At 40.1% G+C, this 20,615-nt stretch overlaps 1 protein-coding gene across 1 annotated transcript; it reads left to right on the forward strand.

The window, feature by feature from the left end:
* Positions 1 to 1,420: 1,420 nt before the first annotated feature.
* Positions 1,421 to 10,283, forward strand: LOC147388937 (uncharacterized). Its single transcript, XM_086419691.1, has 4 exons — positions 1,421 to 1,447; positions 1,883 to 2,208; positions 2,322 to 2,604; positions 10,161 to 10,283. Exons 1-4 carry the CDS (start codon positions 1,421 to 1,423, stop codon positions 10,281 to 10,283), a joined length of 759 nt encoding a protein of 252 aa, XP_086275817.1.
* The last annotated feature ends 10,332 nt before the right edge of the window (positions 10,284 to 20,615 follow it).

Raw genomic sequence — 20,615 nt, forward strand, 5'->3', positions numbered from 1 at the left:
CTCACAAATTGGGAGGAGTACCCAATCACTTATGAGGCCGCTATGGGGTCCAGAATCCCTATGGCCTCCAAAAAAAATGCCATTAGCTGAATCTCGTCTGCTCGAGGACCGTAATGAGCCCTCGTCCTCGAAGCAAGACTATTTTGGGGGCTCACCGTCATCGTTAATGAATTTGCATGATTTTTCTTTATCTTGTTTCAAGCATACGGATAATCCGCAAAATCCAAAAAAATAAAAAATCTTTCAAAATCCAAAAAAAATAAAAAATATTTCAAAATTCAAAAAATCAAAAACTCTATAAAATTCAAAAAAATCAAATATCTTCAAAAACTCAAAAAAATCAGAAATCTTCAAAATACCAAAGGTTTTCAAAGAATTTCCTCAGTTGAATGAGCTTTGTGACAAAACAAAGTATGAAAGAGATGAGTATGACTTTGACCTCGAGCTCAACTTTGATCTCATGGGGATCGAAGAAGAGTCAGAGGAAGAGGTTGAGTACCCTCCAAAAGAAATCAAAGAACTCATGGAACGTCACGAGAAGGGTATTCAACCAAATATAGAGGATACAAATTCATTGAACCTAGGCACCTAAGATGACCCACGGATCGTCAAAATCGGAGTCCTATTAACGATTAAGCAGAAAGGGAAGATGACAAGGTTCTTACAACAATACCAAGATGTCTTCGCATGGTCCTATCAAGACATGCCCGGGTTAGACATAGATCTAGTCGTCCACAAGTTACCTATCAAATCAAGAAGCAAACCAGTCAAACAGAAATTACGAAGGTTGAAACCATAGTGGACACTTAAAGTCAAGGACAAAGTAATGAAGCAGTTCCAAGCAGGATTTCTCGTAGTATCCACCTACCCTGAGTGGCTCGCAAATGTCGTCCCTGTACCGAAGAAAGATGGAAAGGTACGCATGTGTGTTGACTACCGAGATCTGAACAAAGCCAGCCCTAAAGATGACTTTCCACTATCACACATCGACACTTTAGTCGATAACACAGCGGGGCACGGTATGTTCTCCTTCATGGACGGCTTCTCGGGTTACAACCAGATAAAAATGGCAGTAGAAGATCAAAAGAAGACTATGTTCATTACACCTTGGGGTACCTTTCACTATAAGGTCATGCCATTCGATCTCAAGAACGTTTACCAACAAGCCATGACTGCCTTATTTCATGACATGATCCACAAGGAGATAGAAGTATACGTGGACGACATGATAGTTAAATCAAATCTCGACGAAGATCATCTAGTAAACTTGAAGAAACTGTTTGATCGATTAAGGAAGTACAGCTTAAGACTTAATCTTGCAAAATGTGTATTTGGGGCCACGTCGGGAAAGCTATTGGGGTTCATCGTCAGTAGAAGAGGCATCGAAATCGATCCAACTAAAACAAAGTACATCGTAAATATGGAGCCACCCAAATCAGAGAAAGAGGTCAGGAGATTCCTAGGGAGAATTCAGTACATTAGTAGATTCATCGCACAACTCACACCGATCTGTGAGCCAATATTCAAACTACTGAAGAAAAATGAGCCGAAAGAATGGAATGAAGACTGTCAAGAAGCTTTCGACTAGATTAAGAGATACTTGCTTAATCCACCAGTCTTAGTTCCACCTATACCAGGTCAACCTCTACTGATGTATCTCTCCGTACAAGAAAACTCCATGGGCTGTGTACTGGGACAACATGATGAAACGGACCGAAAAAAACGAGCCATCTATTACCTTAGCAAGAAGTTCACAAGTTATGAGACGAACTATTCGACCCTCGAAAAGATGTGTTGTGCCCTTGTCTGGGCATCACAACGGTTATGCCACTACTTGCTTAGCTATTCGACTATGCTCATTGCTCGAATGGATCCTTTGAAGTATCTCTTTGAGAAGCCGACACTCACAGGACGCACTGCGAAGTGGCAACTACTATATTCTGAGTTCGACATCACCTATGTCACTCAAAAAATCATTAAAGGACAAGCTATTATGGACCACTTAGCGAAACACCCTCTAGCCGACTATGAACCACTAAAGAGAAATTTTCCTGATGAAGCCATCTTGTTTGCTGAAGTCGAGAGCGACGATGAAGATTCTAACTGGAAAATGTACTTCGACGGAGCAGTAAATCAAAAGGAAAATGGAATCGGGGCAATTCTAGTTAAGCCAGACGGGACTCATATCTCTATTGTAGTCAGACTAAGGTTCCAATGTTCTAATAACGAAGCCGAGTATGAAGCATGCATTGTGGGGTTGAAAGCAGCGATCGACCTCGAAGTGGATGAACAAGATGTATTCGGAGACTCAAGCTTGGTAGTCTACCAGACATCGGGAGATGGAAGACCCGAGAGCACAGGTTGGTTCCGTATCATGAGTATCTCGAGGATCTAAGCTTAAACTTCGTCCGAATCTCATTCACTTATATGTCGAGGGCTAACAACCAGTTTGCAGACACACTGGCTACTCTAGCCTCAATGATCAGCATCTCCGAAGACATCATAGTCGACCCTCTTGAGATTGGTATTCAAGACGAGCCTGCGTATTGCTTACTTGTGGAGGTCGAAGAACATGAGGAAAAATCATGGTATACAGATATCAAGGTATTCTTAGAGGATCGAACTTTTCCACCCGATGTCACGACGACGGACCGAAAGACTATTCAGAGATTGGTAGGACAATTCTTCTTGAATAGCGGAGTCTTGTACAAAAAGTCGCATCACGATGTCCTCCTCAGGTGTGTAACACAGACAGAAGCTCAACGCTTAATCGAGACCGTACATGGAGGAATCTGTGGACCTCACATGAATGTACATATGTTCGCAAAGAAGATTATGAGAATGGGTTACTACTGGATGACTATAGAAAGTGACGGGTACCAACATGTTCGGAAGTGTCATTTGTGTCAAATCTATGCCAACAAAATCAATACACCACCTTCAAAATTTCACAATATGACTTCTCCTTGGCCCTTCTCACTCTGGAGCATGGATATCATCGGGCAGATCAATCCTCAAGCTTTCAATGGGCATCGCTTCATCTTAGTCGCCATCGACTACTTTACAAAATGGGTAGAAGGAGCATCTTAAGCTAATGTTACAAGGGGCAATGTCTTGAAGTTTGTGAAGAACAACATCATATGTCGATACGACCTCCCAAGCGGAATAATAACTGATAACGCCAAAAATCTCAAGAACAAAGACATGTCTAAGATGTGCAAGGATTTTCAGATCATCCATCACAACTCAGTAATTTACAGACCAAAGATGAATGGAGCAGTCGAAGCCGCTAACAAAAATATCAAAAAGATCATCGAGAAAATGGCTGTCACTTATAAGGATTGGCACGAGATGTTACCATTTGTTCTACATGCTTGTCGAACATCAATCCAAACTTCGACTGGGGCAACGCCTTATTCACTGGTCTACGGAATGGAAGCGGTCTTGCCCGTTGAGATAGAGATTCCCTCCCTTCGGATCTTAAAAGAAGTTGAATTGGATGAGGCAGAATGGGTCCAAGCTCGATTTGATCAGTTGAATTTAATAGAAGAGAAACGACTTTCAACAATTTGTCATGGGCAAACTTATCAACGGAGAATAGTACGAGCTTATAACAAGAAGGTTCGACCTCGCGAGTTTGTACCCGGAGACTTAGTTCTGAAGAAGATTCTACCAATATAAGAAGACGCAAGAGAAAAGTTTCATCCAAATTACGAGGGGCCATTCGAAGATTCTACCAATATAAGAAGACGCAAGAGAAAAGTTTCATCCAAATTACGAGGGGCCATTCGTCGTCCTAAAGGTACTGTCCGGAGGAGCGCTGATTCTCACAGAGATGGACGGGAAAGTCTTTCCACAACCGATTAATGCTGACACCGTTAAAAAATATTACGCCTGAAGTCATCCTTTGAAATGAAGAGAGGCCATCTTTCTACTACCTGAACAACTATCTACCCTTAGTTAACCCTTTTTGAGCTATCACATTCATTTCTTAACCTAGGACTGGGGCAAGTCACCGCTATCAAGAGAATCATATAAACAAAAAATAATAATCAAAAGTAAAAACAAAAATACCAAATAACTCCTGGCCCGCATGAGGATAAACTGTGAACGACTACAAGTACAAAAAAAAATCAAAAAGTCAAAAATCTCGAATGTCTGGTCTCAAGCTCGATCCAAATCTCCTACCTAAACAAGTTCGTGTGACAATGGGAGGAGACATAGATCATATTTTCGAAACAAAAATAGACAAACCCTGTGTCCAATCTACCCCTCAATAAATCCAGACTCAGCCTTCCTTACATCCTTTCACAACCTAGCCTAAGCCTACGTTTTGTCCTATTTAAAGTCATCTCAGATCAGGGAATGGTTCAAGGCAACTCAATCACGGTGGAAGCACATCATAAAAAACATTGTCAGGGTATAGTTGATTTTGCTACTTAATTGGGATTTCAAACCACCAAAGTCGTTGAAAGACCCGAGAGGGGAGGTCAGGTCAAATATTTGAAAAAAAAAGAGCGACTTGAAGTGTAGAGTCGTTGATCTTGAAGTTCAACTTGAGTCACCGCACCATGAAAATCGTTGGAGGAACTCGAGAGGGAAGTCCAGATCTGTTACTCAAGAAAGAGCGCCACTAAAAGAGTAGAGTGTTCGATCTCGCAGCTCAACTTGATTCACCAAGTCACAAGGGGCATAGAGAAATCAAGGAGGTATTCAAAGTGAAAATCTATAAAGTAAGCATAGATTGAAAAGGCCTAGTGAAAACCTGCAGGGGCACTAAAAATCAGTCTATGGCAAGATCAAAACCACTAGCATGATGAAAACCTAAAAAGGGTGTCGATGCGCAAAAATGTGAAAGTCGTGTCTGGTGAAAATCGTAACTGGTACCAAGGGCAAAAATGAAAAAATAAAAAAATAATAAGAAAAGAAAAAATAAAAAAACAACTCTTGACCCGCAAGAGTATAAATTGTGAACGGTAAAAATCTCGAAGTCTTCAATGTTCCAACAGATGCAACTAAGATAACTTAGTCAAAATTCTCAGTCTCGGGGATGAATCTAAAAAGGCTAAGGATTAGCTGACACTTGTATCCTTGGCCTTTAGCAAAAGCACCACGATCGTTGATGTTTAGAGTCGTCAACACTAGTTTGTCACAGATTATTCGACAAAGGCAATCTTTTAAAATCTAAAACAAAAAAAAAAATTAATCATCAAAATTACTATTTTTGGCCTATGATGAAGAATCTAGGACTTTTATTAAAAACAATAGTTTTTGAAAGCAGTAGATATATCTGAGGTCACTACATCATCTTCTCAAAAGCAGGGTACGAAAAGAAACAACGGACAAGGAACCACTCATATGTCCCCTTGAAGAACATATTAGGCACCAAATCTATCCTCGAAGGCTTTGATTTGAGAAGACTGGTCAATGATGATTCTCTCCGCATCCGAGGTAAGATGACTCACCGAATACTCAAATATCAGGTCGTCATGCATTTTCAAAGTAAGTCTCTCTCCAGAACAACCACGCTACGTTAAGCCCTCTCAAGACGATCCCGTAACTTCCATGAAGGAGAAACTAAGTTCGAAATTTAAAATCAACGACGGAAAAAAAAAAAAAAAATCTCAAAATTGCATTGCATGGTTTAAAACGTCGATCACTTTCAAAAATTATAAAAAAATGGTATCTAAGATTTCAAACGTGCTTCGTGCCACGAAATCAAGGGTTTCAAAAAGGTTAACCCTGTCAGACCCTGTGCTTGAGTAGCCACATTCTACAAAATAAAAAAAATCTTTAATCCATCCGATGTTTTTAATCATCATGTAATAAATTATTTCGAATTCGTGCAAATAAAGGGTCTAATTTATTCTTTGTAGTTTTTTGCAAGCAACTCCTGCAAAGTGGGACAGCTGTAAACACCCAAATTTGCAAGAAACTCGTTAGAAAATCCAAATTTCCTCGAATTGATTCCGATTTAGAACTCAAGATTTTTGACGGACCCGCATTGCCACTTGGCATCGTTTTCATGCATACATTCATACATGCATCGTGTCACATAATTTTGTATGCTCAACCTTGTCCCTAATCCACTTTAATTTCCTACCCCCTATCATGAACCAACCCGGATCTATATCCTTTCCTCATTAACCAATCCATCACCCATACCATAACCAAGGTCCATTTCCTAATCCACCTAACACAATCAAAGTCTACCCTCTAACTCAAATTCAAGACCATTCGTTTAAGCCCCATTCTTAAAGTCCATAGTCCATAACCCAAGTCCATCACCTAAGTCCAATACCAAGTCCATTCTATCCAATTCTTCCCTCACACCCCATCAAAAGATGACACATGTTGATCTCCCATAAGCCCTCAATATCCAATGTATTATCTAATTGGAAGGTCAACTCCCCCTTTGTGAAATTCAAGAATGCACTTCCGAAAAAGGTTGGTCAACTAAAAAGATGCTTTTGGTCTTTGGTAATAATCCTAAAGTTGAGAGAACTTCCAATCATACCCTCAAAAGGTGGGAATTTTCAAGTACATACATGGAGTTCTCCCATTAGTCCATTTCAAAAACATACATCCACCCTTCTTTATGAGTTATTTACAAATGAACCAAGATCTACTTTTCACCTACCATTTCACCTTTACACATGTCATTCTCCTCACCACTCACCCTCCCAAAAAGTACTACTTGTTCTCTCATTGTCCATTTCAAAAATATCCTTCCATCATTGTTTTATAAGTTATTTACAAATGAACCAAGGTCTACACTTTCACATACCACTCTAACCTTTACCCCCTATCATGAACCAACCCGGATCCATATCCTTTCCTCATTCAACCGATCCATCACCCATGCCATAACCAAGGTCCATTTCCCTAAATCCAACCCTATTAAACCCAAGACAAAGTCTACCCTCTAACTCAAATTCAAGACCATTCTTTTAGCCCATTCTTAAAGTCCATAGTCCATAACCCAAGTCCATCACCTAAGTCCAATACCAAGTCCATTCTATGCCCATTCTCTCACACCCCATCAAAAGATGACACATGTTGATCTCCCATAAGCCCTCAATATCCAATGTATTATCTAATTGGAAGGTCAACTCCCCTTTGTGAAAATTCAAGAATGCCCTTCCCAAAAAGGTTGGTCAAACTAAAATGATGCTTTGGTCTTTGGTAATAATCCATAAAATTGATAGAACTTCCAATCATACCCTCAAAAGGTGGGAATCTTCAAGTACATACATGGAGTTCTCCCATTAGTCCATTTCAAAAACATACATCCACCCTTGCTTTATGAGTTATTTACAAATGAACCAAGATCTACTTTTCACCTACCATTTCACCTTTACACATGTCATTCTCCTACTCACCCTCCAAAAGTACTTTGTTCTCCATTGGTCCATTTCAAAAAATATCCTTCCATCATTATTTTATAAGTTATTTACAAATGAACCAAGGTCTACTTTTCACATACCACTCTACCTTTACACATGTCACTCATCTATTCATCTTCTCAAAAGTACTTTTATTTTCTTACCTCTATTTACCAAAAAATCAAAGATCAAAGAATGCTTTTAAGATTTCTTCACAAATGTCATCTTTACCCTCATACAAATGGAAAATGCAAAAAGAAACAACCTAAACCTCATGTCCATTTTCTTTATTTTTAGGGTTGGACCACTTTATCCCCAAAAGTTATCCAAAAACTCTATAAATACCCTCATTTTCTATGAATAACTCATGCTCTCAAGCCCCCATCTCTCAACCTAAAACTCTACCAAAATCCATACTCATTCTCTCATCTTCTAATTTCAACTCACTCAACCCTCAACTATTTCACTCAACTCTCAAGTCTATCTCTCAAGGTTCAAGACCACCAAGGGACAAGGTGGGGTTAAGATGTAGTTTATTTGTTTTAAAGCTTGCATCTTCTTCTTCTAACCCTCTACTTTATTTTCTTTTTAGAAATCCTTTAGAATGCAATGCATACCTTCTCCCATCCCCGATAAATTAGACTAAGGTTCGATCGAAAGGACGGGGGTTGAAGCCATTTTAACCTTAATTTCATGCATCATATTGTACACAATGCACACACCCACCTATGCATGGCAATGATGAATAAATGTATCACCCTCTTGATGGGGTGAAACACTAAATTTCTAGCCATGCATACATGCATCAAGGTTGTGACTTCAAAGGAACTCCATCATGGAGTCTTCCTAAGAGCTCAAACCTACATTCATATTCATAAATTTAATATGACTAAATGGGTCATTCTCTTCCATAAAATGCCCTTAATGTTATTTTGAAATCAAAAAACCTTTTGAAAAGGGGACATTTCACTCCAATGCACACACTACTCTTAGCATGCATTCTCATCCATTTTATTATTTATTATCTTGAATTTTTAAAAAATAAAATGGCCAAGCAAGGTAACCACCTTTGGTGGAAAGGATGGGGTGCCAAACACCTTCCCCATCCTCTAACCGGACCTCTTTACCTAGATCTTAGGTAGACTTTGCCCTTTCCAACAAATGAAAGTCACTACAATGCAATGAAAAAAATGGTTTTCAAAAAATCAATTCGGGTGCCTATTCACACCCATTTCCAAAAAAAAATGGTGGTGACTCCAAACAATGTAGCATTGATGTTCATGGCAAACATTTCATGTTGACAGCAGGGGCTGTACCGTCTTCGTTGTACCAAAGAGTCAAATTCATTATGGAGCTGAGAATGATATCGGTACTGGCAGAAAATCTTATCCCAGCTGGGAGAGCTCTAGATGTGCCATTCATCGACATTGAGATGACGAAGGATAAGGCGATGTACCACTCCTACCAATTTGCTGCTGTTAATCACATTGAGAAGGAAAAAAAGAAGATAAAGGCAAAGTTATCAAGAACAAATCTGATGATTGGTCGGGTTATGAAAAAAGCAAGTTACCGACCTAAGCAAGGGTTGGGGCTGGGAGGAAGAAGGAGAGCTACGACAGTCGAAGTCAAAAAGCATACTCCTTATTTTGGTCTCGGGTTTAGGCTCACAAAAAGGGATATTACATAAATGAATGACAAGAAAAAGGAGCTTCGATTAGCGAGAAGGCAAATCCATGAACCAAATGTCTAGAATCTAGGCAGAGTTCCACACATCAACGTTAGCGTACCAAAATCACATATCAGACCCGACAGTTTATCAGAACCACAACCAGCATAAAAGTCAAAAAGGGTAAATTTCGCACCGGTGCACATTCAAGAAGACTAAGTCGTTGAGTCCCAATCATCCTTCATAGATGGCATTGATGTTCTATTTAATGGGAATTCCGATGAAAGTCCATCAGAAACCACTCCAAAATCCACCAAAGTGGAGATCATTACCGACCAAAAGGAAGACTCACCCTTTCTAACGGGCATTGACTGGGCATCAATCGTTATCCCACCGAGTATGGGAGGGACTATGTCCCAATATGACAACGATCAATCGGAGATCATGGTTATCTCCGAACTACCCTTTCTAATGGGACTATGTCCCATTAACCCTTGAGGCTGTGGAAACCTAAAAAAAATGCCGTTACGCAACATCAGTTTGCCCGAAGATCATAACGAGCCCTCGTCCTTGGGTAAAGACTGTTTTGAGGGCTCTCTATCTTTACTAATAAATTTGCATGATTTTTCTTCTTATTTCAGGTATCCAGAAAATCACAAAAAAACAAATATTTCTCAAAAAGCAAAAAAATCAAAAATTTCTCAAAAATCAAAAAAATAAAAAAGCTATCAAAATTGCAAAAAAATAGGTATTTTTCAAAAACCAAAAAAAGACTTTTCAAAAGATCTGTCTCCATCAAACGAGTACCTAGATAAAACAAAATTTGAAAGGGATGAGTATGATTTCGATCTTGAACTCGACTTCGAACTCATGGGGATCTAAAAAGAGTCTAAGGACGAAATGGAGTACCCACCCAAAGAAATCAAAGCCTTGGTAGAACGTCACGAAAAAGGTGTTCAGCCAAACATTGAGGATAGAGACTTAATCAATCTTGGTACCGAAGAGGACTCACGAATCGTCAAGATCGGAGCCTTATTGACGTCGCAACAGAAAGAAGAAATGGTCGAATTCTTACGAAAGTATCAGGACATCTTCGCATGGTTATACAGGGATATGCCTGGGTTAGACACAGATCTGGTCATCCACAAACTGTCAATTGCTACCTGAAGCAAGCCGATCAAGCAGAAACTGAGAAAACTGAAGCCAGAATAGACCCTCAAGGTCAAAGATGAGGTCATGAAATAGTTCGAAGTCGAATTTCTTGCAGTCTCTACGTACCCTGAGTGGATGGCTAACGTCGTCCCAATACCCAAGAAAGATGGGAAGGTACGCATGTGTATTGACTACCGAGACTTGAACAAAGCCAGTACTAAGGACGATTTTCCACTTCCACACATCGACACTATAGTCCATAGTACAGTAGGGCACGGCATGTTCTCATTTATGGATGGCTTCTCGGGCTATAACCATAGTCTGGGCATTTCAATGATTGCATCATTATTTGCTCAGCTACTCGACTATGCTTATCGTTAGGATGGACCCCCTGAAGTATCTATTCGGAAAACTAGTACTAACAGGCTGCACAGCAAAATGGCAGTTATTGTTATCTGAGTTTGACATCACCTATGTAACTCAAAAAGCCATCAAAGGGCAAGCCATCGCTGACCACCTCGCCGAGCACCCTTGCCTGATTACGAGTCATTAAAGACGAACTTCCCGGATGAAACCATACTATTTACCGAGATTGAAAACGATGATGATGACGAAGAATCGGGCTGGAAAATGTACTTCGATGGATTAGCCAATCGGAAAGGAAATGAAATAGGGGCAGTCCTGATCAAACCAGACAGATCCCACGTGCCAATCGCAATCAAATTGAAGTTCCAATGCTCTAATAACGAGGCTGAATATGAAGCATGTATAGCAGGGTTGAAAGCAGCGTTGGATCTCGAGGTAGATGAGATCGATGTTTTCGGAGATTCAAGCTTAGTAGTCTATCAGACGATTGGATAATGGAAGACTCAGGAACAGAGACTTGCCTAATGACAGAAGGACTATCCAGAAATTGGCAGGACAATTCTTCATTAGCAATGGTATTCTGTACAAGAAATCGCACCACGAGATCTTACTTCGGTGTGTGGCAGAAACAGAAGTAAAACGACTAATTGAGACTGTACATGGGGGAGTCTGTGGGTCCCACATGAATGGTCATATGCTAACCAAGAAGATGATGAGGATGGGGTACTATTGGTCGACAATGGAAAGTGACTGCTATCAGCATGTCCGCAAATGCCATCTGTGCCAAATCTATGCCAACAAGATCAATGCTCCGCCATCAGAATTGCATAATATGACTATGCCTTGGCCTTTTTCGCTCTGGGGGATGGACATTATCGGGCCAATCTCACCTAAAGCTGCAAATGGGCATCGCTTCATCTTAGTGGCCATCGACTACTTCACCAAGTGGGTAGAAACTGCTTCATACACCAACGTCACTAAAAGTAATGTCCTGAAGTTTGTCAAGAACAACATTGTCTGCAGATATGGGCTTCCCAGCGGATTAGTGACTGATAATGCCAAAAACTTCAAGAACAAGGACATGGTCAAGATGTACGAAGATTTCCAGATTAGTCATCACAACTCTGTACCCTATAGACCTAAGATGAACGGAGCAGTCGAGGCAAAACCAAAAGATATCAGAAGATGGCAGTTACGTACAAAGATTGGCACGACATGCTGCCTTTTGCACTTCACGCCTATCGAACCTCGTTCAAAACTTCGACTGGGGCAACTCCATATTCATTAGTCTACGGAATGGAAGCAGTTTAACCTGTAGAAGTCGAGATCCCTTCCCTCCGAATCTTAAAAGAAGCAGAGTTAGATGAAGCTAAATGGATTCAAACACGGTTCGACCAGTTAAATCTAATCGAAGAAAAACGTCTGGCAGCCATTTATCATGGACAGATCTATCAGCGACGAATAGCTCGTGCCTACAACAAGAAAGTCAAACCCAGAGATTTCTCACCACGAGACCTTGTTCTGAAGAAAATTCTGCCAATCCAAGAGGACGCCAAAGGAAAATTCATACCAAACTATGAGGGACCATTCATCGTGAAGAAGGTGATGACGAGAGGAGCTTTGATCCTTACGGAGATGGACGGACAAGTATTCCCGCAACCGATCAATGTTGACACTGTCAAGAAATATTACGCCTAAAAATTGACCCTGAGATGACGAAAAGCCGTCCTTCATATCCTGAACAAACTATCTACCCTAGTTAACCCTTTTGAGCCATCACATTCATTTCTTAACCTAAGACTGGGGCAAGTCAACAACTACAAAACGATACAAAAAAAAATGAAAAAAAAAGAGACAAAAGAAAAGAAAATCAAAGAGAAAATCACAAAATCGGAAGGCCGAATGCCTATTTCAACCTCCGGCATATGAAAAGAATGAGTCGTTGGGAACCACCTCTCTACCATGGCTAGAAACAAAGGTCGATCTGCTCTGAAAGTCGGTATCTACAAGAAGGCTCCGAAGCCCACCGTCAAAAACTTGGTCCGGATATCATCAGAAAATAGGGCAGCGGTAGCAAGAAATGCGCTCTATTTCCCTCTGAAACTGGCTGACGGGTAGGGAGTAGGGATATCCAATCGAACCAGCATCGACACATGCCTCCCTAGGCCACGAAGCAAAGAGGCATCTAGAACCCTCTCGCTCTCCTCCGTAGTAATCTCGACCCTGGGGACCTCACGACCCACTCTGCCAGCACCTACGGCCCCATCTGCTCTGCCTCGGCTACCACGTCTGCCTCTTCCTCCGCTACCACTGGGAACATCCTCAGCTGGACCACTCTGAGAGGTGCTGGCCTCATCTGCCCTGCTCCCAGAAGAAGAGCCGTCCACTGAAGCCGAATCGGGTCTCCGTGAAAGCTGTCTCGGCCAGCCATACTTCGTAGCCACACCGGACCCCAAAGCAAAGCGGGTCCGGGTCCTAGGTCTGGCCTCCTCCTCTCTCTACCCATCTGCAAGGTAATAAGATATTGAGTCGACAAAAGAAAGCGTCCTATTTTGCCTATCTCAAGCCAATTCAGTTTAACCCCAAACCGAGTCAAACTAACTCAAATCCGGTCAACCGGGGTCCTACCTAGACAACCTACCCAACTCAGTCAAACCCAATTAAATCTAAGTCAAACCCATCCACTCCGTCCAATTCAGCCAACTCTAGTCAAACTCAGTCAAATCCAGGTCAACTCAAATCAAAACCCCGTCGACTCAGTTCAACCTACCCAGCTCAGTCAAACCCAGTTAAATCTAAGTCAAACCCATCCACTCAGTCCAACTCAATCAACTCTAGGTACCCCCAGTCAAGTCTTATCAAACTCAGTCAAACCCAGGTCAACTCATCCAAAACCTTGTCAACCCACTCAACCTAGTCAAACAAACCAACCTATCCAACTCAGTCAACCAAAGTTAACCCAACCAAAACCTTGTCAACCCATTTTAACCTTAGTTGACCTAGTAAACTCCAGCCAAGCTTGTTAACCTGACCTAATTTAGGTAAACCTAGCCAAACCGGTCCAACCTAACCAAACCACACCCTTCTGGCCAGGGAACCATTCAAGGAAAAGAAAGAAAATGCATGCCCGAAGCAAAACAAAAACGAGTATATTTTAAGCAAGCAAGGCATGGGCAGCAAACCAAAATATTCATACCTCAAACAAGCAAAATGAGGTAAAAGGAAAGAAGGAGACATAAAAAACGGAGAGCAAGCATGATAAACAAATTTCTTTTAAATCTATATAGCATGCTACAATAAGGGAAAATTAACTCGCCTAAATGGTTCAGCACAGGCCAACTCAGACAACACTCAAATCCGTCTTTAAACCATGCCGATTCCCACCACAAAGCCAATACCCAAACCACCCCGCTTCCCACCCTAAAAAATCTCGTTGATGTCCTAAAACAACCCCAAAATCTTAACCCAAACAATGTCCCACTTTCGCTCCTAACAGCCCCGACACCACCACAGTTCTCACCACAAACAATACCTAAATCACCCGATCAACCCATAAAATCACCTCATACTCACCATCGTTACCCAACGAACCTCCAGTCACCAATCTATTGTCAAAAGCAAAACTCTCGCCTAAACAATCCAAAACTCTCAAAACAGTCCCAGGCTTCCTTAAAAACCCACGACCATCTCATCCAATCCCCCCATACACCAGCCATCACCATCACCTCATCAACTACATGCTAAGAACACCCAATTCTTTTCACACACACTCCAACCCGACTAAACAAGTCGTAAATCAAACCCACCGATCCCAACATGGTTCACCCTCAACCATCATCCCTTCGAAACTACACAAACCCACCGCCACCATGCATTCAAGGCCAATCACATAATACAATAGCAATTGAAATAAGACAAGCAAGATAAAGAGATGACAAACGACAACGAAAGATAATATACACTGTTCAAAAAGCAAGCATGACCCGTCTCAGACATTCGGAGAATCATCACAATATAAAGAAGTCAAAATGAAGGCAACAAAATGACAAAGAAAGAGTCTGTGTTAGGTAAAAATCGAGTTGTTCGCTATCATTCTCATATGGCAAATGAAGGAAAGAAGAGGAAGAATAAAACAAAACTCACTTCCAACACGTAACTCGCCCAAGAAGCTTTCCAAAGCTTTAAGTCACTCTCACGAACACCCAAAAGACCACACGCGCGCTCCGAGTAATCCCAACAACCACGCCAAATGCTCAAACCAACAAAGAGTAGGAGGAAGATGAAGAGAAGGAGAGAAATCGCCAGAGAGAAGGAAGAAAGGAAGAAAAACAAAAAGAATCCGAAAATGAAAGGGCGCGAGGCTTAAATCGCTTGAAATTCGTACTGGTCCGTGTTACCAGTACGGATAGGGCCTAAACAGTGCCATCCGTGCTCCAAATACGGGTGAAAGAAATAGAATTGCAATCCATGCCCTCAAACACAAATGAAATGGAATCAAGAGCCATCCGTGCCTCAAACACGGATGAAAGTGAATTAAGAACTATCCGTGCCTCAAGTACAGATCAATCAAATATAAAAAATAAATAAATAAATAAATAAAACACGACCGAGAAATACCCAAATTTCAAAAATCACTTCGTCAAATTCGAGATCTCACACGAGCTCTGCGCCATCGAGATCAAGGAATTAATAAGGTAACTCTGTCAGACCCCGTGCTCGAGTAACCATTTCGTCAATTCAACCAGTAATTCGAAGTCGTGTTTTGCAAAATTTTGTCTGGCCTGTTGTAGACACCCCATTTTTGCACTCGTCTGATTAATCAACTCGTCAATCCGATTGCAATGATTCCCAATGATGGATGTGTATTCCATTGCTTTATTTTGTTACCAGATATGTTTCAGAAATCCGGATGAGGTATCTCGAACTGACAAAACCTTAGAAACCACTCTCGCTAGGAAAATACGACCCAGAAACATAGAAATCATCATCTTGCAGACCAAAAAGAAACTTCACGATAAAAATCACTAAAAAATTACCAAAATACCCCTAATCTCAAAACAATCCTAGAGCCTACGTTACGCTTAGGAAAACTCTCTCGAACACATAAAATAATAAATCGGAACCAAATAAATCATTTCACCAATTTTAACAGAATTTGACAAAATTACGAAAATGCCCCTCATAAAGTTCACAATCATTTCACATAAAAATTTTCATAAATGACACAAACCAACATTCTCATTGAATTCCTTATGAAAAAACCGATTCTAAAATATCCTAGAACATTAAAAAACCGACTTGAAACGTGAAAAGTCCTCTCCGGGGGCAAAAAAGGTAATTCACAATTTTCATAATTAAAAAATTTGAAATTAATAAAAAAAATTTGAAATTAATAAATAAAACTTAAATAATTAAAGTAAACATTAATGAAATTAATTTAAAATTTTGAACCTAAAAAATCGATCATCGGACTTTCGGGTAAAATTGTTGAGGGTTCGTGGGATATTTCTTTAGGACCCGCCTCCATTTAGGGTCCAAAGAATTAAAGATATGTTAGAGGGGGGTTCCCTCCCAAAATTAAAAGTAAATCAAGCAAGACTGAAGTCAAGGTATTAAAGTCAATCAAGTGAGACTCAAGTCAAAATTAAAGTCAATTAAGCAAGACTAAGTCAAGATATTAAAAGTCAATCAATTAAGACTAAAGTCAAAACATTAAAAGTCAATCAAATAAGACCAAAAGTCATATAGAATATAATTGATTAATAACTCTATCTAATAGAGTTCTAACTTAAAAACAATTCCTACCTAAAACAACTCTAAGTAAAACACAATTCTACCTAAAATAAGTCCTAACTAAAACACAACTCTAATTAAAAGATCTCTAATTTAAAACACTAACTCTATCCAAAGCCAATCAACCCTAAAAAAACATCTATAAATAGAGGTGCTCACACCCTATTTTCGTATCAATCATAAACCCTAAGAGAAGTAGGTCTAGAAGCGCCCCTAGCCCCCCATAAACCCTAGTTTTGGAGCCCAACTCCTTACCTAACATCCCTCCTTCAATTTAGTCTAGAAAACACCTAAAATCCCTCCAAAAACACCTCCAAATCCGCAACAAACTTGAAGAGTTCAGATCCAAAAACAAGAAGATACCTTGATCTAGGAGATCCGAAGTCAAATCCGGAGACAGAACGAAGCAAGGGAGTACAGTACCAGGAGCTCCTTTTTGTCAGATCTGGGGACAAAATCCTTGCCTATCGGAAAGGTATGTAATTTTTATTTTTAATCTAGGTTTTTAGCAATGTGATATATTTGGGAAGTTAGTAAGACCGGCTTTGGCCGGGCGGGTTGGTGCCTAACACCTTCCAACCCCGTAACATGATCCCCGAATTCAGATTTTTTTGTGGTAGATTAGGTTCTTTTTATCCATGTTAGAGTCAGTTTGGTTCCTAGGACCACAATAACTAGGTGGCCGACTCCCAAACCTAAGGGTCAAAAGCGGATCCGCGCACCCCGCGGATCGAGGGCGCTGTCACCTGTACAAATAGGGGTTTAGTCTATTCTTTGCAGTTCCTTGCACGCAATTCCTACAAAGAAGGGCAGTTGTAAACACCCCAATTTGAACGGGCCCTCACTCGAAAGGGCCCAAAAACATTAATTTCCAATAAACTCGACCAATGGGCCTCGAAGGCCCGAATCGTCGAAATATGACATTTTTGCCAAAACCAAAGCATCTAACACCTCTCAATGGGTTAGTAGGTCCACCAAAAGGATTCGACATGCTCCCATCTACCCCGCTCCATTCGAAATACCGACTTTCCAACAAAATAGGCCAACGGGCCTCAAAGGCCCAAAAAGTTAAAAAGTGGCAATTTGATCGAGCTAAGGCCCCAAAGACCTCACAATGGTGTAAGGGACCTACTAAAGGGACCGGACTCACCCTACGATACCCCAACCTTCACTGCTACGCGCTTGCATACAAAAAATCGATAAAGTCCTCCAACGGGCCTAAAAGGCCCAAGTTGCTAACACGTGGCATTTTTTATCAAATCAATGATCGCAAAAATCTCAAAAAAATTAAAAAAAATAAAAATGTGAGACTTAGATACCCACCCTTCATCCACTCTCCACCGCTCCACCTCAAAACCCACAAACACCTAAGCCCATGCAAGGCCCATAAACCCTTAACCTTCTCCTAAACCGATTCCCCACCTTACACCCTAACCTAAAATCAATCCCATATTACCTAAACCCTAAAATCTACCCACTATAAAAAATCCTAACCAAAACAAACCCCATCCAAGCCAAAATAACCTACAACCCTCCTAAAGCCCAAGCCCAATACATCAAAAAACCCACAAACCACTATCCATACCCAATTCATCATCCAACCCACTACCCTAACCCATTAATCACTATCCACATCAACCAATCACCCTCCCAATATCAAAAGATGACACATGTCATCACCACCCTTCACCTCTCTCATCTAATCACCTACCCCCATCACCATTCTCTAAACAATCCATCTAACCCACATCACTCCCCTCCAAAATCACCTCAACCCATACCCTACTCTAACCTAATCTTTCCCCATCCTTTAACATCATCAACAACCCATACCCTACACACCCTAACCTATCATCATTCTCTAACATCATCAACCACCCACATCACAACCCATATCTCTACCCATCATCTTCCTTAACCCATACTTTTCTCTCTAATCAAACAACCACCATTAACCAATCAACCAATCTCATCACCTCACTCTCTCATCACATATGCCACATGGCATAATTCCCTTCCTCCTCCCAAAAATCAATCCACCAACCTCTTACACAATCCATTCTCCAAAATCTAAACACCTCACCTCTTCAACCAACCTAACACTCATTCTCTAAACAACCCCCTTACACCCCCACTCCTCTCCATCAACCACCACTCATCTCATCCCACCAAACACTTTACCCAAATGGATTGGGGTAAGTTCCAAACCATTTGGGTTAAAACACAACACATTTCCTTCATTACACAACTACCCTCACTTACACTCAAAATTTCATACCCTTCACTTTAAAAACCCATGCCATTCTCTATTCTCCAAATTCTTCACCCCATTATACCCTCAAACACCCCCCAAATACCTATAAATACCCCTTCCCTCCTAAAAATGGTTACCAAGTCTTACTAGAAAAAAGAAATCTAATCTCTACTCACTTCTCTTTTACTCTCCTACTCTCACTATAACCTTAAAAAATATACATACTCTCTCATAGCCTACTAAGAACTCAAGAGAAGACAAGAAGCATAGAAGAAGAAGGAAGAAAAGAAAAAAAAGGAGAACCTGAACCTTCAAGGTGGGTTCAAAGTGCAACCCCCCTTCTATCTCTATCTCTTCTCTCCTCCCTCTTCTAGTATCCCCTTCTTTTCATTTAATTTTAAATGAGTTGAGCATGAATGGACCCCAAGCTAAAAGGGTCATTTCTATCAATGAAATGACCCTATGATCAAGTCAAAAGTGAATCCCTACTTCGTGGCTCATTATTTTCCAATTTTCTTTAAAATCAAAATGATCAAATTGCATTGAGGTTACCGCCACGTGACGGGAAGAAAAGGGTGCCTAACCCCTTCTCTTTTGTCCAACCGAGCTGCTTACCTTGATCTCTAGGTTTGATTAGCCCCTTATCCATCGTGAGTCACTAAAATGCCAAAAATGACAATTTTGAAAAATGTTCATTAGGTGACCATTCACACTCACTTACAACATGAATGGTGGCGACTCCAAATCATAGTAGAAGTGGTCGTCGTAATGACGAAATCCACGTATCTACACAAAACATCCTGGAATATTGAAAAACGACTTAAAACGCAAAAAGTCCTCTCCGATGGCAAAACGATAATTTTACAATTTTAATAATTAAAAATTTTGAAATTAATAATTAAAAAATTAATTAATGTAAAATGAAATCATAATTAAAATTAAATTTTTTTTTAAATCAAGTCAATCAAGTAAGACTTAAGTCAAAATCCAAAAATCTAGTCAATTAAGTGAGACTTAAGTCAAAATCCTAAAATCAAGTCAATCAAGTAAGACTTAAGTCAAAATCCTAATCAATCTAATAAGACCAAAGTCAAATCCTAACCCTAATAGAATTTTAATTAAACTCTAAAACTATCTAAAAGAAACATAATATAACTCTAACTCTATCTAAAAAACTCTTAAAAAATCTATAAATAGAGGTCTCCACACCTTAATTTCGTAGGTCAAAATAAATCCTAAGAAACGTTGGTCAAAAAGTCTTCTTAGCCTTTCCCAGACCCTAATTTTGAAGCCTTAACTCCTTACTTAATACCCAAACCCTAACTTTTGCTCAAAAAATACCGAGAAACCCTTTTAAAACACTCAAAAATCTATTAAAAAATTAAAAAACACTCAGATCTAGGAAGAAGATACTTCATCTTAGAAGATCAGAAGTAGATCCAGTGATGGAAACGAAGCAAGAATCTCTCTGCCAGTTCTGAGGGAACCACTGTTGCGATCATCAAGGTAAATTTTTTTTATTATTTTATTTATTATTTTTAGGGCTTTTAGCAATGTATTCTTCTTTAAAGAATAGTAGAAATCAACGTTTGTCGGGCGAGGTTGGTGCCTAACACCTTCCAACCCTGTAACGTGATCCCCGGACCAAAGTTTTTCTATTCGTAAATTAGTTATTTTTATATTTGTAGGGTCAATGTTCGGTTCCTAGACCATAATAAATAGGTGGCGACTCCCAAAACTCAAAAATAAAAAACTGATCCGTGTATCCCGCGGATCGATGGCACTTCAGTGACGACTTCACTGGGGATTATTGAGGATCAAACTTGAAAAGTCCCAAGTATGAGAGCATTGCCAAAACGACCTAGTTATTTTTTATTTTACTTTTTTTAAGTTTGTTTTTTTATTTTATTTTTATTTTTAGGTGTTTGTTTATCTGTTTATTTTGTTTTTATTATTCTTGTTGGCTCAATTATTGATTATTTGTTTAGACTTTGAATAT

The sequence above is a fragment of the Akebia trifoliata genome, chromosome 12, assembly GCF_017979445.1.
Source record: "Akebia trifoliata isolate Shusen 1 chromosome 12, ASM1797944v1, whole genome shotgun sequence".
In the NCBI taxonomy this organism is placed as follows: domain Eukaryota; kingdom Viridiplantae; phylum Streptophyta; class Magnoliopsida; order Ranunculales; family Lardizabalaceae; genus Akebia; species Akebia trifoliata.